This window comes from Acanthaster planci, linkage group LG11 (assembly GCF_054643075.1).
Source record: "Acanthaster planci isolate LZ-2023a linkage group LG11, COTS_SCS, whole genome shotgun sequence".
In the NCBI taxonomy this organism is placed as follows: domain Eukaryota; kingdom Metazoa; phylum Echinodermata; class Asteroidea; order Valvatida; family Acanthasteridae; genus Acanthaster; species Acanthaster planci.
The window spans coordinates 14,557,649-14,583,283 of NC_141787.1; the positions used below are offsets into that span (position 1 = coordinate 14,557,649).

Here is a 25,635-nt window from a genome sequence, read left to right on the forward strand (position 1 = left end):
GATATCAACCACAAAATGTGGGTTGCAAAAAACGCGCTCCGTCGTTCCTGAGGTGTCTCGTACAAATAAAGGACCAATTAAGGCGTATTGTAGTACAAAATCACAGAAGCGTCTTCGTCTGTTGATGGGACGGAATTACCTGATGAGGGTGTTTGCAAAGATTTATGAGCCTCGAGCTTGACCGAAAGAGGATGCAATTTTCTAGCATAAGAGGCTCCTTTGGTCGGAACTGAACCTCGCTGGTTCAAGAACGATAGGAAATGAACGCGTTACGGCCGCATCGTTACCAACAAAATGAACACTCCTGACCAATATGGCTCTTTTCAGCCGATGAGGGGGTATTTCTGCTCGAGGCGGATACTGCACGAGGTTTAGGTTCAAAGCTTGAGGCTTAAGAAAAAACCGACTCCACACAAATCACGGAAATCAGACTTCACAATTATAAAAATTCGAACTGAACAACTGTGCACAACAAAACAGGAGCACGACAATCATACCAACTAAGCAGAGAAAAATCTAAATACTTGATGGGTGTGGGACTCAACATGGTTAAATTTCGGTCTGTTTTGGAACCTGGAAAACATTATGACGGGCAGAAGAGAGATCATTTTGAAGTGACACAACACCAAGCTGCTCTGAACGTATAAACACAAACAATAATTTACGGGGACAAGGATATGATGATAATGTCAGTTGAAAATGTCTACAAGATTCGTTTTTAGTACACTGCCGTTGAGGGCGTTAGGGGAGGGTAGACAATCGCCTGCCAGGGTGTGGTTGGGAGAGCGGGCAGGCATGGCCGAGATGGTCAACACCTCGTCGGCCACGGCCGGGGACAGCTCCGATGCGTTCTTGAGCTCGCTGTAAGAGAGCCCCTCCGAGGTGTACGAGCCGCTGCCGTCATCCCCGACCGGGGAGCCCATGATGACGGAGCCCTGCTCCGACCCGCTGCTCGTGTCGCAGCCGCCGTGGAGGCTGGGTACGCCGCCCGTGGTGGAAGTGGGGCTGCTGCGGCCGTTGGTGGACGGGGAGGAGACGGAGTTGCCGGGCATCAGCTCGCCCTGCCCGGACGGAGAGCCCACGGACTTGTCACCGCCGCCTTGCTCTTTCTTCAGCAGGCTCCGTCGGTACTTGGCGCGGGCGTTTTGGAACCATACCTATGTCGAGAGAAAGGGACGAATAAGTGACTCTCAAGTCATAGCTGTTCGAGCAAGGTAGAGAATGTGTCCCTCTGAATAGACCTTTATCATGATGCTGGCATGTTTGTCTTGTTCCCTGTAGACCCATTGGCAAAAGTAACGCAACTTCACTTGTTGATAATGAACTCGCGACAACTTGTAATTTTATGGACACAAGATGGCTAAGACATAACTGTACATCCTACCTACGTCAGACAGAGATTTTTATAGGCAGAGTTGCGGCATGAACGTCTCAATTTTTGTATCCAGAATGGTGCATTATGCTTCGTTGCACAAGGACAATTGGCACACAAGACGCTGTATGCAGTACTGGGCGCAGTCATAATGAACAGCCATTTGGGTCCCTAAGTCTGAAGTTGGTATTACTCTTTCTATTGACAGCTCTGTCAGGGTTGCAGGCCAGTAAATAGGCCAAAAAAATGCTTGCGCAGGCCAAATCACAATTTGTATGCACTCAAATTCTCTAGGAAATAGAAAATTTGTGTCACATGAACTTAAAGATTTGTAGAAAAGACAGGTTCTGGCGGGCAAAGAGAATACCAGCTTGCGTCTGAGTGAGATTTGGAAGAAATCGGTGCCTGAAAACGGTCTATTTGTCGAGAAGTGTAGGCATCGATATTTCAAAATGCGAGGGGCTTCACAACTGCATTTTAGGGGTGACATTCCGCGAGAAAATCTTCAAAAGTCGTCGGTTAATGAACGGCAATTTGAAAAGAAAATTAAAAAAATCATTAACTGAGCTTTAATTTGATGTGCGTCTTGAACGCCTGAGAAATTCGTGAGTATTTTTCCTGATTTTTTGAAGTTCAGGTATATATCACTATTGGCTATGGCAGTTTACTTACTGGCCTGCAACCTCAGGGTGCAGTCCACTAATTCAAGCGAGAATTTCTAGCCAGCTCATAATGCATTATTGAATTGACTATATGAACTAAATTGACTATATGGCCCCCAAAATGGTGAGATTGTGTAAATCTTTGCTAGAATCCACTCCCTGGGTCTTTGGGCTTTCATCTGAGAGCAGAATGGCTAAAAAATACTGTTGAAAGATGGTCCTAAGTGCCCGAGAAAGTTGAGGGTTGTCACTTGAAAAATGGCTGGAAGCAGACTTTGAAAAAATCACTTTTGGGGGGGGGTAATTTTGTTTTGAGGGAATAACTCAAAATGTAATCGGTTAACCCACAGAAAATTGAAAAGAAATTGAAAGATTATGGACCATACAATAATTTAACGTGTGTTTCAGATGTCTCAGGGATGTTGGTACGCATATTATTGGGCCCCGAACAATGCTGATTTGACAATGTTTCAATAGGGCCTGAATTAATGAACTACACCCCTCAAAGATTTTGCAGGAGGCCCTCAAGAGTCTGGTGCAAGTGGCCTACCTGCAGCACCCGTTTGGTCAGCCCCGTCTTCTGAGCCAGCTGTTTTAAGTCTTTTGCGTCTGGATTGTGGTTCAGACTGAAGTAGGACTTCATCGTCCGCAGCTGATGGTGCTTGAAGCTGGTGCGCATGCGCTTTGTCCTCTGCGATTGCTGGGTCACGTAGCCGTCCCCGTCCAATCCAAGATGGCCGTCCACGCTTCCCAAACCTTCAGATAAAATACGAGTGGAAATCATTATGGGGTATGCTGTCGACAGCCTGTTATCAACAAAGTCGATATAACCTAAGGGTACTTCCACAGATTGAATTTGGATATCGAAAATGTGGATTGGCTGGAAGATATTCATTCTTGGAATAATGTCAAGTTTTTGAGGCCATGGCGATGAATCGGACTGCAATTGGGTAAAAGCACCGAATCATGCGAAATGGCCAAAGCCCCTAGCTCGTGGCTTCCATTGAGGCATGTGTTATAATAACCACAGCCATACACAACTTTAAGGCGAGGCTTAGTGGAGACTGAGTAGAAGTCACTGGTGCCCGCACTTCAAAATAGCAAACTGCATTCAAATTAACTCGGGAACGGCGGCTCCCACCGAGCCAGTAAGCTTTTTGCGAGTTACATTTGAATTAAATCTGGTATACTGAGTTCGTTAATATTCATGCGAATATAACAATTTGAATTCTCCACACTAAAAGACGCTGTTGCTGTACTTCGTGATTCGGGGCAAGCTTTTGCTTAGTAACATTGGAGACGTCTTGCACCAATACGTGTACATGCACATTGTCTTCAATAGATAAGAACGGCACACAGGAACCAGCCCACTCCTGAGATTGTGGTAGCTATGCAAAAGCTTGCCCCGAATCACGAGGTATAGCAACAGTGTTTAATGGGGAATTCAAATTGTTATGTTTATGTGCGATCAGATATCTCAGTGTAATAGATTTTATTCAAATTTAAATCGCAAAAGACTTATACACCGTTGCATTGAAAGAAAACGAAGCTTTGATAACTGCAACAAGCGTTATTAAGCTGCAGGGAATCGGGACTCTAAATTGGAGTCGACCTTTCAATACAGATGGACTCGCTCTGGAGCTCGTGTGTGTGTGACTACGGACTGAACCCGTCCAATTTCCGTTTTCACTTAGTTTCCCGTAGTTTCGCAGCATGCTCCCTTGGTCACGTTCAAGGCAAAAAAGTGGGGGCCATTTTGAGAGGATAAAAATAATAAAGGATGACAGATTCTGTACCATACTGACTTTCGTGCAGGCGAAATTGCACACTGCATATTTTATTGATTAGAATTAATGGCTTTTTGTGGGCCACCCTAGGCTCCCCGATCGGAGACAGCAGGAAAAAAATCTGCCAGGCCTCCGCGTCCAAGCCTCTGTCACCTGCCCCTAAAGACCGGCCATTCAGCTACTGGGCAAAGTCAAATGGGACAGGGCAAGCGTGTGCAATGTGTATTCGGGCCTTTCAGTTCCCCCAATCGGGCGTGTAATTCCGCGTGTCGCCACCTTCGCGTTCGAAAAGAAAGGCCACGGGACTAAACGTCCGAATTGCCGGCCCAAACGACCGTAAAAGCCGCCGCACGGGCAAAACAGGATCCAGGGTGCCCGGCCTGAACTAACAATGGCCGAAGACGGGACGATCGAGTTGTAAACACCGGGCCTAACTGAAAAAATGCCGAATGGCATGTATGAGGGCACGAGTAAACGTCCGAGATCTGATGTCGTTGAACTCAGCAAGGCTTTGTCCAGAGTAAAACCAGCAGAAAATATTGGCGTATTTTTGCGAGGTATTGTGATGCCGCTGTCCTTTTATGCGACCACCACATTTGGTCCGAGTTTTCCGCCGGCGCTTTTCCCCCTCCAATTTCCTCTTCTTGGCGTCGGACAAGACGGCACCTTTCGCTGCAGTTACCATCGATTATGATAATAAATTTGGGCTTAAATCCTGTATCCCCTCCCTAAAAATGCTTTGTTAAAACTGACAACGAAACCAACGAAACGCTGTAGAGACGGGGTCCAGACGATATTATTAAAGTTAAACGGTAGTGAATGTGGAGAACTTTGAGAGGGTAAAACGTGAGAGCGAGGATGGCTTAATATCTGAAGATGGACCGTAAAAGTCCGTGCGCATACCAACATTAATGGCAGTACCATGTCCATGTAATTTTACAAGTTTGCGTAACCAATCGTCTCATTCCAATAATTGCTGTGCCGAGTGGCCGTTGGCCGACAAGCGAGATTTAAGCTGGAGAAGGTTGACAGTGGTTAGTAGAACTCGGTAATTTCACCCTTTTTTTTCCAAAGTCGGTATTTTAAATCGGTATCTAAGGTGACCATTGCTTGGTTTACCAGCACCCTTCGGTTGCAAGCCCATTTGGGCCCGCGTTTCGGCTCTGATGTCTCACTGAAGGTCACAGAGAGACAAGCTCCAAACCGCACTGGCACCAAGCCCACTCGAGAAAGACAAATACCTCCAACGACTTATGACGTCTTACTCCAAGCAGCGGAGTGTCAAAATAGCCCGCGGTACCACTTCAGCGCCGACAACAGAACGAGGTGGTAAGTGATGGACGATTAAGCCTGTGCCTGACATTTATTTTGAGGAGACTTGACATTTTTTGTTTCACAAAGTGACAGCAAGGCCAATGCACACTTCAGACCCGATTCTCCGAGACTAGATTATCTTCCCCGGTTCTCTCCTCTCCTTTCACCCTTCCGTCGAAATCCTTTCCTTTGGCGGTGCCGTTCCATCGAAGAGATTATTGGTGGCGTTGTTTTGAAGGAGCAGACACGCCGCTGCTGGCGCTGTTTTGATGTCAGAGACAAAATGGTTGGCGTCATTGTTTTGAGTTGTAACAAACAGACACTGGTGGCGCTTTTCTGAAGAACACCACCAAAACTTCGCTTTAAGGGCGCTAGAAGGGCAAATGTCTGTCACAAATACGTTACAGATACCGATGCGCAAATTAAAGCATTGTGAATAATACCGACGTTTCACAATAGCGCTCCTCCATGAGTTTGCAATGCGTTGACCAATCACAATGAGCGAAATCTGTCAACCCAATGCGCGTTTGGAGAGGGTCGACAGATTTCGCGCTTTGTGATTGGCCAACACGTTGCGACTCTTGGAGGTGCGGTATTGCGAATCGCTCATATTTTTGTCCTAATTTACGCATGCACGTACATGCAGGGCACGAGTGTCATGCGCACGCAAACGTGTTGACACGTGCTGTATGTTGTTCTAGTAAACTCTATCCAATGAGTGCTCGACAACTTACGTCATTCATTTGCCCTCTCCAGCACCCTGTGAAGTTGGTAGGCATGAGCGACCACCCAAACTATGTGATCGAGTTCTTTCTCATTAGCTTGTGGGAAATCCGGAGCGAGACCTCTTCCCACAGTGTCCATCGGAACCGTCAGCAGTTCCTGGCGACAGCCGTTCGTGATTGAGAAGACGCTTTTTCTCGGCGAGACAATGACTGAGCACGGATAATAGACAACATGTGCCTCAGAGATGAACCAAGGGCAGAGACAAGCATTTTCAGTTGGGCCTATTAATGTTTACAGCATGACAAAATTTAAATTGTTTCCGACAACAAACATTGATCGTTTGCGGCACCGTAATTCCAGGGATAATTGGAACAAGCCTTGCTGGCAAGAGCTGCCATCTTGAACTAGTTCTAGCCAAGATAGCTTCCGGAATAAATATGAGAAACATGGACTTTAAAGTAAAAAGAAGACAATAAGATAAACACAAGTGTACTTTAATCGTCTTTGCTAGCTTGAAGTCACGAGAGTACTTGGCATGACTTCCGTCACAGTGCCCCAATCCCACTTTCCCAAAAACTTTCTTCACAAGTCAGTTGTAATTTTGTGTCCAACTATTGACAAAAGTTTTGCCAACGAACCAACCCGACGTATCAGACAAATACAAGGATATCCCGTCTAATCCAGATTCTTTCCCTCGCCTGTTTTCAAATTAATTAGACAACTCACATAGCGCACCCTTGGCGCTCTTAACCAATACCAAATATCTTAACAGTTCACAACAGGAATGGTGAATGAGATCACGATGTAATCGCGCGGGACACGAGACTGCTCTTAATTTCAAAATGCATTCTTTATGGGTACCATAATGAATACACGCTGTTTCAAACCAGGTTCATATTTTTGACATTTTTACAAAGCTCGACAAATGTTTCATGTCTATATGTGCAAAACCATGCCAGCTAAACGTTCCGATTAGAATATTTTCAAACGACGGAAAATTTTCACAGATCTTTGCTGCAGCAGTTTGATCACTTGTGGACTGATATTTTCTGCCCACTCTCAACTGATCTGGCGATTAAATTTCAATTTTTTTCCTCGGTCATGAAACAGCCGTGTAAGCTCAAACGACAAACTCTTCCAACCTGTCGTCTCAGAGAGCAGGTTGTTCGTTTTCGGCGAGAGGGGAAAGGTCTCGATTTGCCGGAGCCACGTAGCTGGTGCCGGCGGCAGGCTTGGCCGACAGGAGCCCTGGACCTGTACGGTGGTCCTTGAGTGGTCAACTCTCATCGGAAGAGAGTGACTTCGACGAGCAATTGGGCCTTTCCCCCTTGAAGTGGGACAAGGATAATTTGTCGTCCACACTATACGGAGACAATGCATCTGGAGTGGCTCCCCCCCCCAGCTATACATGTAGAATGTACACTAGAGTTTTGAGTGTTGTAAAGTTGTTGGGCGTTGGTACATAGCCACATTATTTGACTGTTCAGGTTATTGGGCACCCCCTTTTCTTAATATTTGACTTGTCCAAAGATCATGTGTCAAAATATCATGTGCAATGTGGGCCCCAGGGTGCACCCTTGTATTTAGACCAGAAATATGTCCGCCGAGCTCATTAATAAAAGTTATACACTGAAAATATTCTACATTAGAGGGTCCTGAGAGCCATGGAAGTGGGGAATTGAAGAAATATGGCACTGAACCTCTGGGCCGGACTCGGGGCTTCCAATTCTGAGCAATTTGGATGCAATCGGGTCCAAAAGTGGCACTGTTTGAGCCATATTGCAGAGGGATGCATTTTCAAAACGGCTACTTTCCCAGGTAATGAAATTTCCTTCGTTTTAGGGGTGGTCTGTTTTGGGTGAGAATTTCTCAAAAAGTAATTGGTCAACCCACTAAAAATTGAAAGGAAAATGAAAGAGGACATGTGGAACATCATTTTTCTGTGCAGCCTGAACACCTGTGAGAGTTGTGAGTATTTTTCAAATATTTGTGAAGTATGGGGATTTATCACTGCTGTCTATGGGAATTTATTTGTAGGGGTGCACCCCCCCAGCATGTTTATGGAGAACATGTAAACAAAGTCAGGAAGAGCGAAGTTGACTGAGGGAAGGACAAAACGGGCAAGGATCTAAAGTCTCGAGTCAACTCGAACTGAAATATTCCAAACCTTTGGCGGTCTTTAGCGCTACCTGTGATTGGACGATTAGGATTTACGCAGAGCCAACTGAGCATGATCAGATTGAGTAGAAAGAAGGGCGACTCTCCGTTCACCTCACACCCTGTTAGGACGCTTTGAAGGGTAAATGCCTTGCAAAATATCTGGTGTAGGAAACACGTCACTGCTACCGACGCACAAAGCATTGTGGGTAATACTTGCTGTCATAATCAACGTATGTACATTCAGTGCTCACATATCATGCGCACGCAGAAGTTATGATCAGTGCCATGAAGTTCAGATGAACTCCATCCAATGAGTGCTGGACAAAATTACGTAATGTATTTGTGCTTCTTGGGTACTGCTGTAAGGGCGGTGGGGGCGAGCGAAGGACGACCCCTCTAGTCTTAACAGGGCCAGGTTCATTATGAGAATAGAAGTAGGCAAACTGAAGTAGAAGTAGAAAAAATCACACGAACCTGAAGCTGTGATTCTTTTTTTCCCCACTATGTTTGATGCGCAAAGGAGGATGACAGAGCGTACTTTTGCCTGTTTGAGTCAAAATCCTTCACATCACTGTTTAGTTTTCGTGTTTAGGTTCACGCGACAGAGGCTGGCAAAATGGGATCGTGTCAGCTTCACGTCTACTTTATAGACGCAAGTCACGAAAATGTCTAAATGATTTGTAGGGGAAGGGCATAGCCTAAGTTCTGTCACACAGACAATTTTGAGAAGGAAAAAAAACCGAAACGGTGGGTCATTACTTGGTGACATTGGCACGGATTTGTCCAATTGTGTAAGATCGTGTGTTAAATTTCTCTCGTCATTGCATGTCCTTACCAGGCGAGGTCCTACTTTACATACAGTGGCCTGCGAGTATACTTGCGCATGCGGTCGATGGTGGAGTCGCTGACTCGCTCGCAAGGTCAGTGACACAGCGTGCCCGACCCCACGCTGGGCGGAGCTTTTTCTTTCCCATTTTCCTCCTCCTTCCATCTTTCTATCGAACCAGTACGCCAGAGTAATACTTATAGAGCCATTTTTTTCGTCCTGTTTAGAGGCTCAGTGGAAGTCCCCCAGTGTAACTTCTTCACGGTCTGGTAGCGCCAAACCTATAAAACTAAAGCGAGGGACTTCAACCCCCCCCCCAAAAAAAAACAAAGCATGTGACGTCCGTAGTGTAGCACAGTGAATCGCACGGGCTACTGGCAAATCGGAATGCCCTTCTTTCTTCAATTTTATTTTTTGGAGGGGAGCCACTCGACTGAAACTGTACTTATTATTGTATGAATAGACCGACCAAATCTTATTAATAACGGTTATGATTTCCCCTGTTTGTTTGACGGGGATGTACGTGAAGGGATTTTGGTTGTATTGACGTTAAGTACACACGCAAGGGAAAGTGGAAAAAATACAGCGATAACAGAACATGGAAAATTCCCTGGGGTGAATGGTCGGCAGAGAAAAAAAAATGTCGACGAAAGCACGGCGCGAACCAGTCAAGCGTGCTCGAAGTTATTATTACATTACCCGACCTCAAGCGGTATTTGTGAAGCTTAGACTGCGGTATGTATTTATTGTCAATGTCGGCCTTTAACGTAAAGATGCATGGCTACTCAGGTACTTTTAGAAGCTGTCATCGATTGCGATTGGTCGTCTGTCCCATGTGCACAACTATAGTTTTGATATGATAAAGAATTTCCAATATTAAACTCTGACAGGAACGTTTCAAAAATGAAGAACAGTACTGATGATTACTGTACACTGAAAATTAAGATATCATTTCCCTGCACGCGGCTTGTAACAACTGTGAGTAAAGAAATGCTAGAAATGTTCCTGGTTGAAATTTATTTACATGTAAACCACAGAATGCCTAAATCTAGAGGTCGTAAATAAGTTGACGTCTCGAATTTGACAGTTTTATTTTCCCTGTCAAACCGAACACGCAATCACGTTATCCAACCCTCGTGCTGCCTGCACCTATTTGAACGGCTGCATTGGCTCTGGAAAGGCACGCAAAGTCGTGACTTTTGCACGGCATCGCAAATTTTATAATAAACGACATCGCATTGTTTTACGACATAGTAGTTACTTCTATTTTTACAAATTCGACGTTTTCGGTAGGAAAGTTTCGGCTCACGCCCACTGGGGTCTTCATGGGTCTCAAAGTTACATCTAAATCCAACTGAACTTTCGCGGTACAATCTCGCCAACGCAGCTTGTGAAATATTGTCCGATTATGTGATGAAGCAAAATGGACGCAAGAAACTCAATCTCAGACAAACAAAACTCAGCGTGTAAAATTCCACAAGGTTGATAAGGGGTGTGGCTATATCTCGAAAACGGCGATAGGTCGCTTTTTATACGTCAAGTCACAGACCTACAGCGATAACTTTGTTAAAACTACAATGTCCTGAGTCGAATGCGAACGACAAAACTACCGACTTCTGTGAGTGGAGTTCCGCATGTAATATGTGGAGTTAATAATCGGTTGAAGGAAGTTGGCGTCAGTAGGCCTAATGCCTCGAAGTTCGAGTGAAAATACGGCAACACACAAGGAACTGATGTCTTCGAATATCTGCACAGTCACATTGGCCAACAGGTCACTGCAATGTGCATGTACCTAACACTGTTAAATCACAGTCAAATCGTCACGGCATTTTCTGACAAGCAGTGGTCCCAATGAGAGCTTCTAAATTTGGTCACACTCCAACGGGGGATGTTGGAATGGTGAACAGCCGGTGTACGCGATAGCTCACAACGACACACATTTCAGTGATGACTAATTTGGGCGTGTCCGAGGGCAAAGAGAAGGGGGGGGAGGCAAGACGAGCCGGACCGGAAAAACACCACGTACCACCGCTGCCTCATCGCACGTGTTTTGCCCGACCGGACGGACGTGACTTTGGTGGAGTTTTCGGGCGCGGGGATAGCGTGTAGGAATTACTGGTCCTAAGCGATCCGGCTGGGGGGCCAATAGCACGGGAATTGGATCCAATTACAAGAATTTGGGAAATACTTTTTTTGCGGGGAGTTGAGTTGCATGATCGAAAGGCTTGATGTCGATATGTCGTGTAATGCCGCCGCACCGAGAGATTCCTTGCCAGCTATCGGTGTAAGGATCTGACTGTTTCGTTTTCATTTCTCTCGATACAAACTCTATCCAAAGCCAAGCTTCAAATTTCAGCCCCGATTTTCCTAGTAGTAGTCGACCAGTAATTCTGGCAGCGTTTTCTTTTTGTAAATTGCTCAGTAAACAATTACTGAAAGTGGGTGAAATTTTTCACCTCTGCGAAACCTGTAGCTCGTTTGCTAAGTTTGATTTCGATCAGTACTAGATTGCAATGTTTGTTTTAAGTGAGGAAAATATATCACAAGACCAAAAATTGTTATGTATCTCCAGGAATTCTTTAACTGCAGGAATGAATTATTGTCTTCGTCATTTTAAAGGTACAAAGCCGGATTTTTTTCAGCGTTCGTAGACGGAGCTGCTGGTTTATCGACAAAACCCAAACAGACCTTTATCATTAAGTTGCCATGTTTGTCTTGTTCCCTAGAGCCCCTTTAGCAGCATTACTTAACATACTGATATAAAGGCACAGGCTATTTTCCTTCCAGCCTCAGTTTGGTTGCATCATGCATGGGTTTGAAAGGTAGAAAAACAAGATGGCCGCCCCATGATAGAGCCATACAGTCCATGCAGCGAGGAAATGTCTGACATGGAGTTTAATACCGACTTATCTACATGAGAGAATTTCTTTTGGCGAAAACACCATTGTGAAGAAAACCACGCTCAACTTGGTTGCAAATTCGGCGCCCAACTACGACTGGGGACCCGTGTGCGAATGCGCAGTTTATGACGTTATTGCTCCTTCAGTACTCGAAACTGTATGCACCATTTGACGCAAGCTGAATTCTCTTTCATCCTGGCCCAATCCAAACAGAGAGAAAAAAAGTTTGTAACTAAATTAACCTCAACGTAAATGGGTTAATCGTGTTGTCCAGTCCGGTTCGACGATTTGGGCCTTCCGTGAACGACATGTTATTTGATGGGTCCGTGAGACAAGTGAAGCTGACGGGAAGAATGCCTCTAAGTAACTTTTTTATGATTAGTTTGAAGAATCTGTCGTAGTTTTAATACTTGTTCATAATCCATGAGATTTAATATCCATTCTGAAGTTAATCCTGATTTAGAAATCGCCACTTTATGTGTCTGGACAGAATCTGAACTCTGGGGAAAAAAAGAAATTAATTCCAACAATGTAGGGCCAATGTTTCAGATAGACTAAAAAGAAAAATATTGAAACAGTCGTCGGTTTTGGTTACTACTTCAACAACAATCTAACCAATTGGAACACGAGTTTGAAAGAAATGACGAGCAGCGACCGCAGACGACAGAACGGGCGGCAACCCGCAGCGTGGACAAATTGAGTAACAGCCAGATCCGAGACCGAGCCTTGAAAGACGAGCTGAACAGTCAGAGGGTCTGGTATGCAGCGGGTGGAAACACTAAACCCAGAGCTGAGTTTCTGAGCCGAGCCGGGCGATCGAAGCCCCGGCTCTCTGTAGACAGTTCTCCCGGAGTCTGGTGACGGCACGGCACGTTATACGGCACGGCACGACGACTTAGCGCCGCCATCTCAATCTTCATCAGCGATCGCTCCTTAAATTCGATCTGATACCTCACCGATCAGGACTAGACAATCTTAGCCATCAGAACGTAGGCCTATATACGAACAATAAAAACCAAGGGGCAGGTACGGTCCTTCTGTCCTGTCGAAGTCCCAAACGCGCAGCGGTTTCGGCACCGGCGCACCCAGGCCAAGTCGTGCCAGGGAACCCGGCAGATCATTGACTAATCGGCCCCTGCCGACCGCCCGCCGGGTTGAAAAAGAGACCCCGGAGGATGAAAAATCCTCGGTAACATTTTTTCTGTTTGGTTTGAGGGTGGGTTTGTCTTTCCACTCGGCATACTTGACGGTGATACGATATATTTTGGGAAGGGAATCCGTAAAATGATTTGGCCTGAAGGTTGTCGTGACTGACGGGATTTACTTTTTCACTTCTCATATCGAGTGAAATCAATATGCAGTCACTGGAAGATGTTTTACCTGTGGTTTATAAAAATGGATGGAGAGGAAATTTATTCTTGACTTTTTATTATCGATTTGTTTTTTCAATAATTCTCTGTGGTAACAGAGTTGAAAACTTGTGAAGTCCACGTATCCAAAAAGAGCTTGAACAAACATTACCCTCGCAATAAAATCAGGTCAGAAATCGCGCCTGAGACAAAAAAAATCGAACGAGTTCGGTGACACTTTTTAAATCGACACTCTTTAATCGGTCGCCGATTGCCTCATCTATAACAGTGTTCCAAGACATTGGCAGTGTTTTGTTCCTGGACGCGACCGCGCGGAGACGAGCTGCTCAACCCGAACGGCAGGTTCAGGGAGCGGTAGCCGCGAACCAGAAGTCAAACGAGCAACACCGAAAGGAGAGAAAAAAAAAAGACAGCGGACGATCACACCGCGCCGTGAGTTGTGATATATCACGAGTGTTTGACAAATGAGAGGGCCCCCTCTTCTCTCTTCTTTCTTTTTCAGCATGATAACGATGATGATGATGAAGGCGCAGACAGACGGGTACTTAAGGCCAGTTTATTTTCAGAGCCGACGAAAACTCGGGAGGAGGGATGAAAGGAGACGCGCACGGAGCAGCAGATGTGGGGGGCAGCTACGCGTCCCCCTCCCCCTCTGGAATTTGGGACGTGTGGTCCTATCGGAGAAGATGATTTGTTTACCCGGAATTCGAATAAATAAACTGGACAAGCTCAGCAAAAGGGTCGCGCTGTGTGGCGCAAGGAGTTGGAGGCCTGCTGATACGGGCGGTACCAAGGAGACCCGGGTGTCACCTCCTTAAGAGCCCAACGAACCATTTGTTAGGAACGGTCTTGGACTTGCGCTGACAGATTGGAGAGGAGTCCACGATCAGCAAGAAGGTGACAGGGATGCAGCCGTGTTGTACAAAAAGATGTGCCCAATCGTCGTCCACTATACTTTAATATCAGCACAACTTCGTCATGCCCGATGCATGAGACGCACAGTCAAAAATAAACACCGTTAACTGTCTTCTTACTCCCGTAATCCTGAGACACTTGGCGATTTTTTTATCTCAGAAAGAGAGGTTGCGCGTGGAAGCTCTGCTCAACAAAAATAACAAAATGGACTGTCAGACTTTTCGGTTGGTAGCAATGCCACAGGGAACAGGCACATTGGGTTGGCCAAAATAACCTTTCTAAAAGTCGGTCGCCCTGTACAAGAGACAGTGACCCAGGCCGAGATTTATTGGACAACAGAGATGTGGACCATTTACACAAATTGGACATCACAGATGTCGGAGCAGGACTCCAGACACAGAACACTCCTCAAGACTTCGGTTATTTTTATGATCTTGTTGCAATGTCGCCAGCTAACATATCACACTCCACGAAAAATCACACGCAACAAAAATGTTGTTCGAGCACCATAAATATATTTCATCGTTGACACCGTCGTAAGATACAGAGGCCGACCCGCGCCCCCCTTTTTTTTGTCACGCTGACCTCGTTCGACCTCTGACTCCGGGGTCGAAGCCAGGACCCACTGGAGACTCGGGCCTCCGCGGCCCACATGGAGAAATGGGACAAAACAAATTTCACGCGCCCCGATTTTTGTCAAGAAACAGCGAACAAGACATGTCACCGCTGCCGACGACCCCCAGAAAATCCGTCATAATTTCAATGGACCATAAATCAAGTTGTTCGGTTTCCTCAGCGTTTTTTTTCTCTCCCTCTTTTTTTTTGAGTTTTAAGTGTAGTAATTTCCACGGTGAAAACGAACGTACATCAGCTCTCGCTGTATTCCCTCGAGATGCTGTGAAATCTCGCTCGGTCGGTGAGCGAGGGGGACCGGTGCTGGATAAATCTTCCGCGGCCTGTCGAGTTTGGCGGATTGCCGTCGATATGGGAAATGCTGGCTCGTAAATTGGACAGAACATTGGGCAGGCAGCGACGACAGGGACGTTCCGGGCATGAGCGCCAAGGCTGTGACCGTCGAGCATTCACCCCCCGGCGGTCAGTACGACCTTGCGCGCTGTGCTCGGTCGTGGAGTGGTCTGGCTGGATTGGTATATGGACGGTCTCGTTGAAGGAGGTACAAAGGGCAAAAATAAGCATTTCTTAATAGAGTATAAATATATTCACGAAAAACAAGAAGCTTTTTGACAGAATGGCTAGTGAAACCAACGGACTTGGTGTCAGCAAGCCAGCACCCATTCAGCATAGTTCGTTTAGCTACCTCTTGCACCAGCTCGCCAACCTGAAAGTGAGAGTCGACCAACGTAGCTTAAAACCCTTCAGCCCTTTTACACCTCAACTCGCCTACGACTACCCAGCCATGTTGCCCTGCCTAGTCTAGCATTCAGGATCATCTGCCACCGAGCCACCCCAGAGCCACGTCCCGGTATCGCCTCGGGCGATCCGTTTTATCTCGGGCTCGCAGACTCGTGTTCAAACGTTTCATCTCCAGGGCACCAAGTTCATGAAACTTTAGCGGATAACCGATAGCTGAAAAAATCTGTGATAGCCCTGGCTCAGCCCTGAGCTAAAAAAGCGAGACAAGCCGAACGGGAGACCGTCTGAAACACTGGTGGCAGCAGACATGTCGGTCCCCTTTCAAGGCACTGCGCTTGCTCAGAACTATGCCCGCATGCTCGGGAACAATACGCGCATGCTCAGAACAGGACTGGTATGTTTGTCGCCACCAAGAGTCTCAGAGTCTCCCATTCCAGCCTGCCGACCATGCAATCGCATCAACACAACTGCCATTTGACGGGTGGAACCTCAGGCCACCTTTACAACTAGACACACGCAGTGTTCGTTATTAAAATACGTGAAAAGTATAACCGTGAACAGTATCCAAGAATTTGTATACATCTCGCTTTGCCTTCGGGATCTCGATATTGGTCACAACAAAGAAATTAAAACAAAACATGCCAAGTCGCATTGCTAACCTGTGTCAGCTCGAGTGAATTTCATGTCTTTAACCAACTTCCGTTCAAACTTGATTTCCTCATGAGGCGCGAACAATAATAAACGCACGTGCAGGGGCCATCACAGTTAGCGTATCGATGTCCATGGCCCAGGGCCATCTTTTCCATCAACTGGGAAACCGACAGGTAACCCGTCACCTCTGACACGACCCTGGGGGCCCACAAAAGGGGGCAGCGTCAACACGAGCGTGTACCCACCCGGGGGTCTCCTGGCGGTGTGTGACGGGAATGGGGGGGTCCCTTTGCAACAAGGCGTCGATTGTGTACATGTACTCACCGCAGTGAATTTGAAAAGAGTTCTGACAATATCGAATAGGAAGTAATCGATACTAAAGAGTGGTCAAACGTTTGGAAGGTAAACGAGCGGAGATTCGAAAATCTAAGATTGGTGGACGCTTGTTTAAAATAAAATTGCGTCGCTAACGATTTCAGAACTAAAAGCAACGACTCAAACGCAAGACTATTAAAGCAAGCCAAGGTAATTGTCCAAAACTGTGCGTTCGTTCTAGTGCATTACCACAAATCCCGGGGCGTGGTTTATAGTGGTGCCTTGCCGACAAATCCACGGCTTTTAATATTTTTGGATAAGCAATTAGGCTATGGTTGGTAAATGCGTCTCAGAAATCCAAGTGGACAGCGGAACCTTCACAATGCCGAGCGTTTCAACCTGACTGAAATTGACCTGTTACACAATGTGCGTGATGTGTGTTTTTCTCTTGAGAACTCCCAACTGATCCACAACCTGTTCTCCGTCAGTTGATGGCTCGAATGACGAGAAAACGGTGCAGTTCCGCCTGCTTCTGGCCAGAAAGAGGGCAAGGCAGATGCATGACGAAACAAGAAAGTGTGACAAAACGGGACAATGACCGTTAGTGATCTTAGCACTGAAGGAATCGGCACACAGGCAAAATGAAAAGAAACGTGCAGTGCGAGCACAGTACCTGTAATCCGGACGTGTTGTAAGAATTTTACTAGCTTCGAAAAAAATGAGGATTAGGAACTTGACATTTTAGCCCGTGGTATGTTGACTGGATTGGGGATGACTGTGGCGAGTGAAGGCCGACTCCGAACATATTACACGTTGGACACGCATCAAGCGGCCGGGCCAATCTGTTATTAAGCCACGACACAGATGTCAAAAGTCAAGACTTTTGAGGCAGGCGTTGTACAGTGTATCTGGGATTTCCCGTACCGCAGGCTTTCCGTCAGATCAGGCGATGTACGATGAAAACGCGCACCGTCTACCTTGACAGACTGGTCTCTAGCGATTCCCAGTATCGCTTTCCCGCCCTGTAGGTCGTTGTGTTTCCCTACCTCCATGGTGTAGCCAATGCCTCGCGCTCAGCGCGGCCAGGCCCCCAGGGGCCTTCGCCAAAGGGGTTGGTCTTCGACTTCGAGTTGTCACACATGGTAGAGGGCGGTGCAAGGGCCGGTTCTGACGGGTGCGGTTACCAGACCCGGTTTCATGAGGCAGTGCCTGAACAGACTAAAAACTGTCATTGTTGCCAACGTGCTTATTAGCTATACTCGTTGATTAGCTATACAGAATATACCAAGAAGTCACACAATCATCTTTCCTTATTGGTGGCAATAGTTGATGGGCTAACGGTTGGTAAATGATGGTCGCTGCCTCCACGCATGTGTCTATCAAGCAGTGAGTTTTGTCTTGCACTTTGGAGACACCATTTCGAGGGTACCATTATAACAATGCTCAAAAACTCTCCACATGTACAAAAACCTGAACATCGCAGTTGATTTTCAGTTGACACAGTTATAAAACTTGCATTACCGGAAAATTTCGTATAAATGTGGAATTTAATGCAAGCAGACTGGCTATACTGAATTGACGGCAGAGGGTCTGAATACCAAGAAAATCAGATACGGTACGCTGCAAGCAGACATCACCTTTAAAACCGAAGGTGTTCACTGAATCTTTTAACGGTCGCGGGGAATTGTTATTGGAAGCTCATGAGGCAAAACAGACCGCGAGGAAGGCGAAGTGGGGTTAAGTCTCCCGATCTCGACCTCCGCGACCTCCATCCCCGGGATCCGGTTTCCCGGGCAGGGGAGAGGCGGGCCTGTCGCTAGCGCTCCGGACGGCCGAGGAGCTCAGCTGCGCCCGGGAGACCGCGACCGACGGGAGTTTTGACGGTAACTCCCCCCCGTCCTCCTGCAAAGCCCTCGACCAGCACGCATAGGGCGGGGGGGGGGTGGAGGGGGGAGGGGCAAATTGGAGAGGGTTAAACCTACACACAAATATTCAATTCGCCATGACACCAATATCCTCGGGGGGAAGAGCAAGCCACCTGTATAAACTTTACCCGCGTCAAATGAAATCTCATAAATCAATCGATATCGTTTTTGTGCTACTTCATTTGCTTTGGGTTTTTTTTTTGTGTGCTCCTATTACTTTTCTACCGAACGAGAATACTTGTCATAAATCCGACGGATGTTTCATGTTTCATTTGAAGGTGGATTCGGCCGACCAAATATGGTAGGAGGGTGTGTACAAGAGTATATGATTTACACGCTCAGCTATGGCAGGCAAGTGTTGACCAAGCGGGGACCAAATTTCATGGTGCGACTCGCCAAGCACAGGAAATACGCGCTAAGCAAATACAGGCTACCAGCCAGAAACTCGTGTAATGTACATCCTTTCTGGCTGGTTCCCAGCTTCAGCACAGAAATTCGCATAAAGCAGGAATTTCTGCGGAGTAGCTTTATCAAATTGGGCCCAGATTAGAATGGGCCAGGTTAGAATGGGTCACGGTGCCTTACCAACTCCTTCTAACGACAGAGCGTATGACAGAAATTCAATGGCACCACAATGCACTCACGGTCTATTACGGTGACATAAGAATGGCTACGAGAGAAGATACCACATGGTTGAGTGTAATTTATCTCTTTGAAACAAGTTTCCTTGTTGAAATCAATTGTGAAGAACAAGTTCTGCATTTTGATAATTGAAATTCATAGAAAACCTTTAAAAATTACCATCAATCTGACGGAGGTTATCAACTGAGAAGGTTTACAGGTTTATCGATGTATTAGACTTGGAACAAGGCGTTTCTTTGAATACGTGGTTACGGAACGTCCGTATGTGCAAGTCAGAGTATGTAAACAGAAATTTGTGATTGATTTTTTTCAGGCGCCAATTTTCTCTACCCAGTGCCATCGGTGACACCAACCTTCTTCCCAGGTCACGGGGTACCAACTCAGCGCTAGGGCAAGAGGGATACGGGTTAATGGATCAAGGGGGATTCTCCTCTTCTTTTTTTTACCAGTCGAACGACCAGGCACGATCTGACAAATTGGAGGGCGCGCGAAAGGAAAGAATGGCCCCGTCTGGCCTAGGTGGCATGTTAGACAACTTGCCCGGTGCGCTGTAATTTGTAAGTGTCAGTCTGGGCCTGCACAACCGCACGCGATTGGCTCGCTCGCGTACCACAACATACCGCATAGTACGCGGTCTCTGATTGGCTGCCTCGACCTTGCCTGCGGTTAGTGACATGTTTTGCATCAGCCAGTAAAATAAATCTGTCTGGAGGGCTTTAGTCAGCAACAAACGACTGCTTTATCAAGCCTGCGCAAGACCATGGAGCTATGGCAAGACAAAAGCTGACTTGCTGTAATTTTTTTTCCACCAAGGTTTCGGCCACAATGATGTGACAAAATGCAATGTACAAATGGCTTCACTGGTTGAAATTGAGACATCAAATATCAAGTTGTAATAAAGATCGATGATCAAACCAAATCAAGTCGGGTGAGGGCCGGTTCATACATCAGGCGAATGCAACAACGAAGCGAATTTGACGTCACGAATATTTTGCAAGGAAATTTCGCCCGAGTTGGAATGTGTTCAAGTTTTACGAATTCGCAACGGGAAAATTTTGATCTGCCCTCACAGCTTCGCGCCCGAGTTCCCTTTCGCGTGAAGGAGGAACCGGCCTTTAAACGTGAGGCCAAAGTAATATTTTTGCGCATATAAGTATTGGATTTATTCCGCAAGAATGTAACAGGCGATAACAATTATAATGCACAGCAGTAAAATCCTCATGATGTAAGCAATGCATACGGAGTGCAAACTTGATAGCCCGCCTTATAAACTATTGGAAAAAGACGTCGTGCTCCTTTGAAAACATCCTGAGTCATAATCTCAGAAGATGAAAGGGTTGTCGTATTTTGATGGCCCTTAAGCGTCGGGTTGTGTTACGATATCTCTTTCACGAACATCGTTTCACTAACAGTAATCACGGCTTCTCGCACACAGATGACACACCGCGCTAAGATAAACCCGAGTCTTTTTTTTACGCGCGGAATGCGGATAGATTTTTTTTAGTTTTATGCCGGTGCGGACAGATTGAAGGAGACATCAACATTCCTGGGTGAGGGGCCCCACGTGGGGCATGCTGACATTGACATTTAGGCTGGGTGGGGGTAGGGAGGGAGTGGGGGAGTAGTGGCTAGGAGTAGGGGGCTTTCGGCACCTGAAGGCGCATGTGACGCGGGAGCCAGTGTATGAACCCCGAGGTGAACCAAGAGAGGGAGCAATTTTCCTAGCAGTGGCGGCTCCCTTGGTCAGAACTGCACTTCGCTGGTTCGTAAACGACCATGAAATACACGCGTTACTGCTACCATAAAAATGAACACTCCCGACCAACATGGCTCTTTTCAACCGATGAGGGGGTGATTGCGCTCAAGGCAGACATGCAGTCCTTAATTGCGATTCTCCGATCTGCGTATCGCATCGAGCTCAAAGAATAGATGACCTCTAAACGGCGTCCAAATATGTCAGAAATTATGTAAACAGGCACTATACACTCATGTAGTCATTTTTTATACAGGCTTTATTTTATGCAAAGGTTCGATACTAGACTTCCAATGATTGACCAATCATCAATTTAACGGCGAAACAAGGGCGTCAGATTAATACTAAACAACCAAATGATATTTAATTGAACAGTAATAATTTATTAGATTAATTACATATTCATTTAAGTCGTATCATTCTCGTTTATTGAGGTCGTACAGTTACGGTGTGGTAAAACCTTTTGTTAGGTGAAGCAAAAATTCAAGCATCAAAGAACAAAGTATTTCAAAATCTACACGAATTCTGGTGTCGCAAGATTTGGACAGGAAATACAGCACAGCGTACGTTCGCGTGGTGCGAGGTACCAAGGGGATGTCTTGATAACCAACGCCTCCAGCCAAGTGGTCACGGTTTAAGCCTGAGAAAACACAGCGACAAGGTTAGGAAAATAGACCGGCCGTTTAAGACAAACTCGTCCCGGGGTTATGAAGCTGAGAACAAAGGCAGAGCATCTGTCAGTTACACGGCGGTTCTGTGGACCCGCGCCGTTGGTACAAATATCGTCCTGTTTTCATCGCTTTTCGTTCACTGTTCCCTTTTTGAGAAAGAAAGAAAACTCCTCACAGTCGAAATTGTTACACAAGCAGAAAAGCGAGCGGCGTTTGAAGCCGACTTAAGTCACGACCAAGAAGTTATTTTTGTTTCCTTTGTGAGGCTTGAAAAGAAGGGGGGGGAGTGGGAGAGCTGCTCCCTCCCTGGGACGATTTGGGTGGGGACAAAACCCGATGAGACGCCCGCATGGGTCGAGGGAGGCGCTCGGGGCTGCGGAACTGGGATTACGACAAAGCCGTTCTGTCAACTGGGGCCGCGTATCGAGTTTCGCCGGTCATTGTGGCCGGGCCGAGTCAGCTGGCGCGCTTGTTGGGGTTGGGAAAGCCGAGACAGCTCAGCGGACAATGTTGCGCTAAAAACATTATGGTAAGGCTTTTGTCTGTAACCGTTTTCCTTTCTCCTCTTTTTTTCTTCAGTTTTCTTGCCGGCATGGGTAGCTGCTAAAATGCCCGACCCAAAAAAGTGCATTAAAAATAGAGAAAATAGGTCAAGGAACTTTGTAACTTCCCTGGCTTGTTGTTGACCCCTTTGCGTGGAAAACGGGCTGAGTTGTGGGTACACCAACTGGAATGTGATTGGTTGACGATTCGATGACGTATCGGTGCCACCTTTACGACTTTCTGGACACACTGCATTAAGTGATAGTGCCCCCCCCAAAAAATTTTGTTTTCAGCAAAGCTTCAAACTGCTCCGTTCGTAAGATCAGATCATAAAGTCAGAAACGTAAACTATACAGCTTCACGAATAATGAAACGCCAAAAAGATGGTCTACGTCTTAATAAGAGAGCAACAACTAGTAAACATGTATCAAATGGTAGGACTGAAGCCGTCATCGGCGAAGAGAGATGGTCCACTTTTTACTCCAAATGCGGAGCTCTGCTCGTAGTCGATTATTGCTGCGACGGAGCTTCCGAAGATATCCAGAAATAGTCATTTACTAAGACGAGAGACTTTGAGACGCTTGGTGGCGGCAAACATACCCCGTTTTTTTACCAGTTCTGAGCATGCACACTGTTCTGAGCATGCGTGCATAGTTCTGAGCATGCGCAATACTGTGAAAAAAAACTGAAATGCTGCAGCTATCATCAACTTCACTTCTCTCAGTCTCCAATTGAACTTCACAGACTTGCGGGAAAAAGGGGGGCTCACGTAATATAGACGATAGTTTAGCCTTTTATACTTCAAACTGAATTCTGTCAACCAGACTTTCGTAGAAATGGAGCTGTGGAAAACAAGGAGAAAGTGATCAGTAAAAAGAGACTGGTCCACGCACGACAGGTGTGACAAAGAGACAGGTTCGAGTTTGCAAAGATGTAAGAAGTTACAGATCTTTTCTCTTTACACAAATAACTGATTCTCTGCTCAATGTCATATCGAGCGGGCCGGCTAATAACAGCGTGTTTTTCTGCTGGTGTACAGACGGGTGCTAATTTATGAGGGCTTTTGACAAAAAATAGTGCATACCGACGTTTAAGCACCGCGCGCTCTGGCGCGGCCGGCCGCGCTGGTCACGTCACACACGGGTGGGTAGAAAAAAAAACGCCGACAAGAAATACAGCCAGAAATTTCAAAGCCCCGGGGTATTCCGATATGGCGGGAGAGAGCAATGCTGCAACATGACAACATGGAATGAGGGATGGATGGCTGTCGGCGGGGTCGTCACTTGACAAGTCGCGGAGGCTTTGCTCTTGAGAGGGTTGCCGGGTTGTGAAGGGGGTGTTTGTCGCTCAAATATAGGCCAAAGGACAGGTTTTGGAATGGTGTGGAGCGTAAAACTGCGGTGTTTAAACAACACCATGTGAATTCTGTACTGAACACCCAGTGTTTGCAGAATACTCTCGTGTTACATCAACACCGCTTTCTAACTGAATTCAGTCTGCTGTCTTAGGGTAGAAACTCTGCCGGGGCTGCGATCTTGGATTAACACCGTGGTGGGGTAGCCGGAGCAGAATATGGCCCGGGTTATTTTTTCCCTTCTCTCATCTTTGTACACCAGGTTCGAATCCAACCCATGTATTCCATAAGCGGGATCGATAGGACTGGACCATTAGCAGGAAATTATCTCGCGCCTAGAAGTTGATGCAACTGGGCCAATTTCATGGAGCTGCTTAAGCACAAAATTTGCTTAACCGTAAAAAACCTTGCTTAAAAAACAAAGGTTACCAGCTAACCAAAAGACAGATAAATGCAACCCCCAAACAATACACATGACACGGAGTTTTGGCTGGTTACCTGATTTATCAAGCAAGATTTTCTCGCGCTTAAGCAAATTTTGCACTTGAGCAGCTCTATGAAATTGGACCAGGCCGGAGCGTGGTTCGTATTTTTCATCGAAATGCCCAACAGGGCTCTCAGTTGTGAAGAGCAATGCAGCAGCCCCGACGATTCAGTTGGCAGACTTTACAGCAGGGTATCGGGCTCTGCGGGATATGTGCTCCCCCCCCCGCAATGCCGTCTCGGGGAAAAGCCAGCATGATTATTGATATTTCAATTGTTGATCTAAGATCAAATAAACATGCGGCTGAACGCAGATAGTTTATACGTCACTTCAAAGCATTTCTTTAAAAAAATGTAAACTCTTTGGGGATGCCGAAGACTTCGTGGCCACTAACGGACTGAACCGCCGGTTGACAGACAAGATTCCAGCAGTATGTCGAACATTCGTCACTTTCTCTAAACAGTGTCACGAGCATACTGTTGAACTATTCAGAAAATTGATTTCGAGAAATAGAATGTCTAGAAATAGAAAATGATCGAGGTCAGAAAAAAAGAAGGTTCAGAGCTGGTGTCATGTCCCCCATCTCAAAAAGCCCCAGTACCCTCAGTTTTCCCGCACAGAGTCTTTCTATCATTTCCACTTTCGAATATACCAGGCAAGATATGGGACGGAGGGGTACCCCCCTTACCTGTCCAATCCCTATACACACTCTAGACTATTGTTACCTAACACACCCCCATAGAAGTCTGTAAAGAATTCCTGAGATTCCGACCAAACAATGACCAACAGAAAGGTGCAGGGGGGGTTCTCTCCGTCCCATATTTTGCTTCAAATGCATTCGAATCCACGGATATTTAGAAGTCTAAGAGAAGGGATTTTATCCCCGTACAGAGACGCCTTTTGGAACCAATATCTAAACGACCATTGTGCATGGTTGATCGGATATTCAAGAATGTTACAATAACAGTTTTGTTCTCCTTTCTAGAGGTGACCGTTGAAGAAAAAGGGACATTTCCTCATAAATCACCTTTTCGAACACTGGGCCCTCTCTCTCGTCTTTAACTCGACTAAATATTGATCTTCGACGGCGAAGTTTGTGTACAAGATTGGCTTTTCAACACGGCAAACGGAGGTGCCGGTCGGACCGGCTGGGGTCCCGGGCACAGCACTCGGCGGGCCTCCCCGGCCCCTCGTCGTCTTCTCTGTTTTTTTCCCCTCTCCGTGCCGAGACGCGGGTCCGTTGAGTGATCCGCATCGCTGGCACATCGTTTGACCGATCATCGCCGGAGTTGAACACTCAGTGATCCGTGCGAGGAGCAGTAAACAAAACGTTGGGGACTTCTGTTTTGGGGGGGTGCCTGAACAGAGAGCTCCTCCCCGTGTCTTCCTGTTTTTACCATACGCCGGTGGAAACTAGGGGTTGAGAAAGTTTGGTAGTTCACATCTGGTTTTGCGGAATGTAATATCGCCACTCAGTTCCAAGTGTGCAAATGCACAAAGCAAACGCGCCCCTCAACAGATGTGGACCTTCAACAAAATTGTAAACACAGGATTCTAGCAGATGAAAATAAGGGACTAAGATATAGGTGCTCACAATTAAAGAGGGGCTGTAGCATACAGGACACCAACATGTGAGCGATAGATGTTTCCAGCGATGCGTAGTTCGAAATTGAGATTAAAAAATATGACCCAAGAGCAAGAGAGTTCAACATACAGTTCTCCCGTTGTTGTGATTATGTGCGAAAAAAAAATGCTCTCAAACCGTAGGACGCGTAGTTAACGACGTAACACTGGCTTTTATTACGTGCTAGCAATAAAACACACAACGGAGTTTTTAAAAAGGGGACGTTATTTACGACGTGCGCTCTTCCGAAAGCGCAGAAAGCCAGCG

General features: G+C 46.4%; 1 protein-coding gene across 1 annotated transcript in view; it reads right to left on the minus strand.

The window, feature by feature from the left end:
* Positions 1-384: 384 nt before the first annotated feature.
* Positions 385-25,635, minus strand: part of LOC110976265 (LIM/homeobox protein Lhx9-like) — a 45,741-nt gene continuing 20,490 nt past the window's right edge. Inside the window, exons 3-4 of the mRNA XM_022229377.2 lie at positions 2,585-2,790; positions 385-1,157 (exon numbers count right to left, since the gene is read on the minus strand). Of these exons, the coding sequence (XP_022085069.2) occupies positions 690-1,157; positions 2,585-2,790 (674 nt within the window). The 3' untranslated portion in view covers positions 385-689. The remainder of the gene's footprint in view (positions 1,158-2,584; positions 2,791-25,635) is intronic.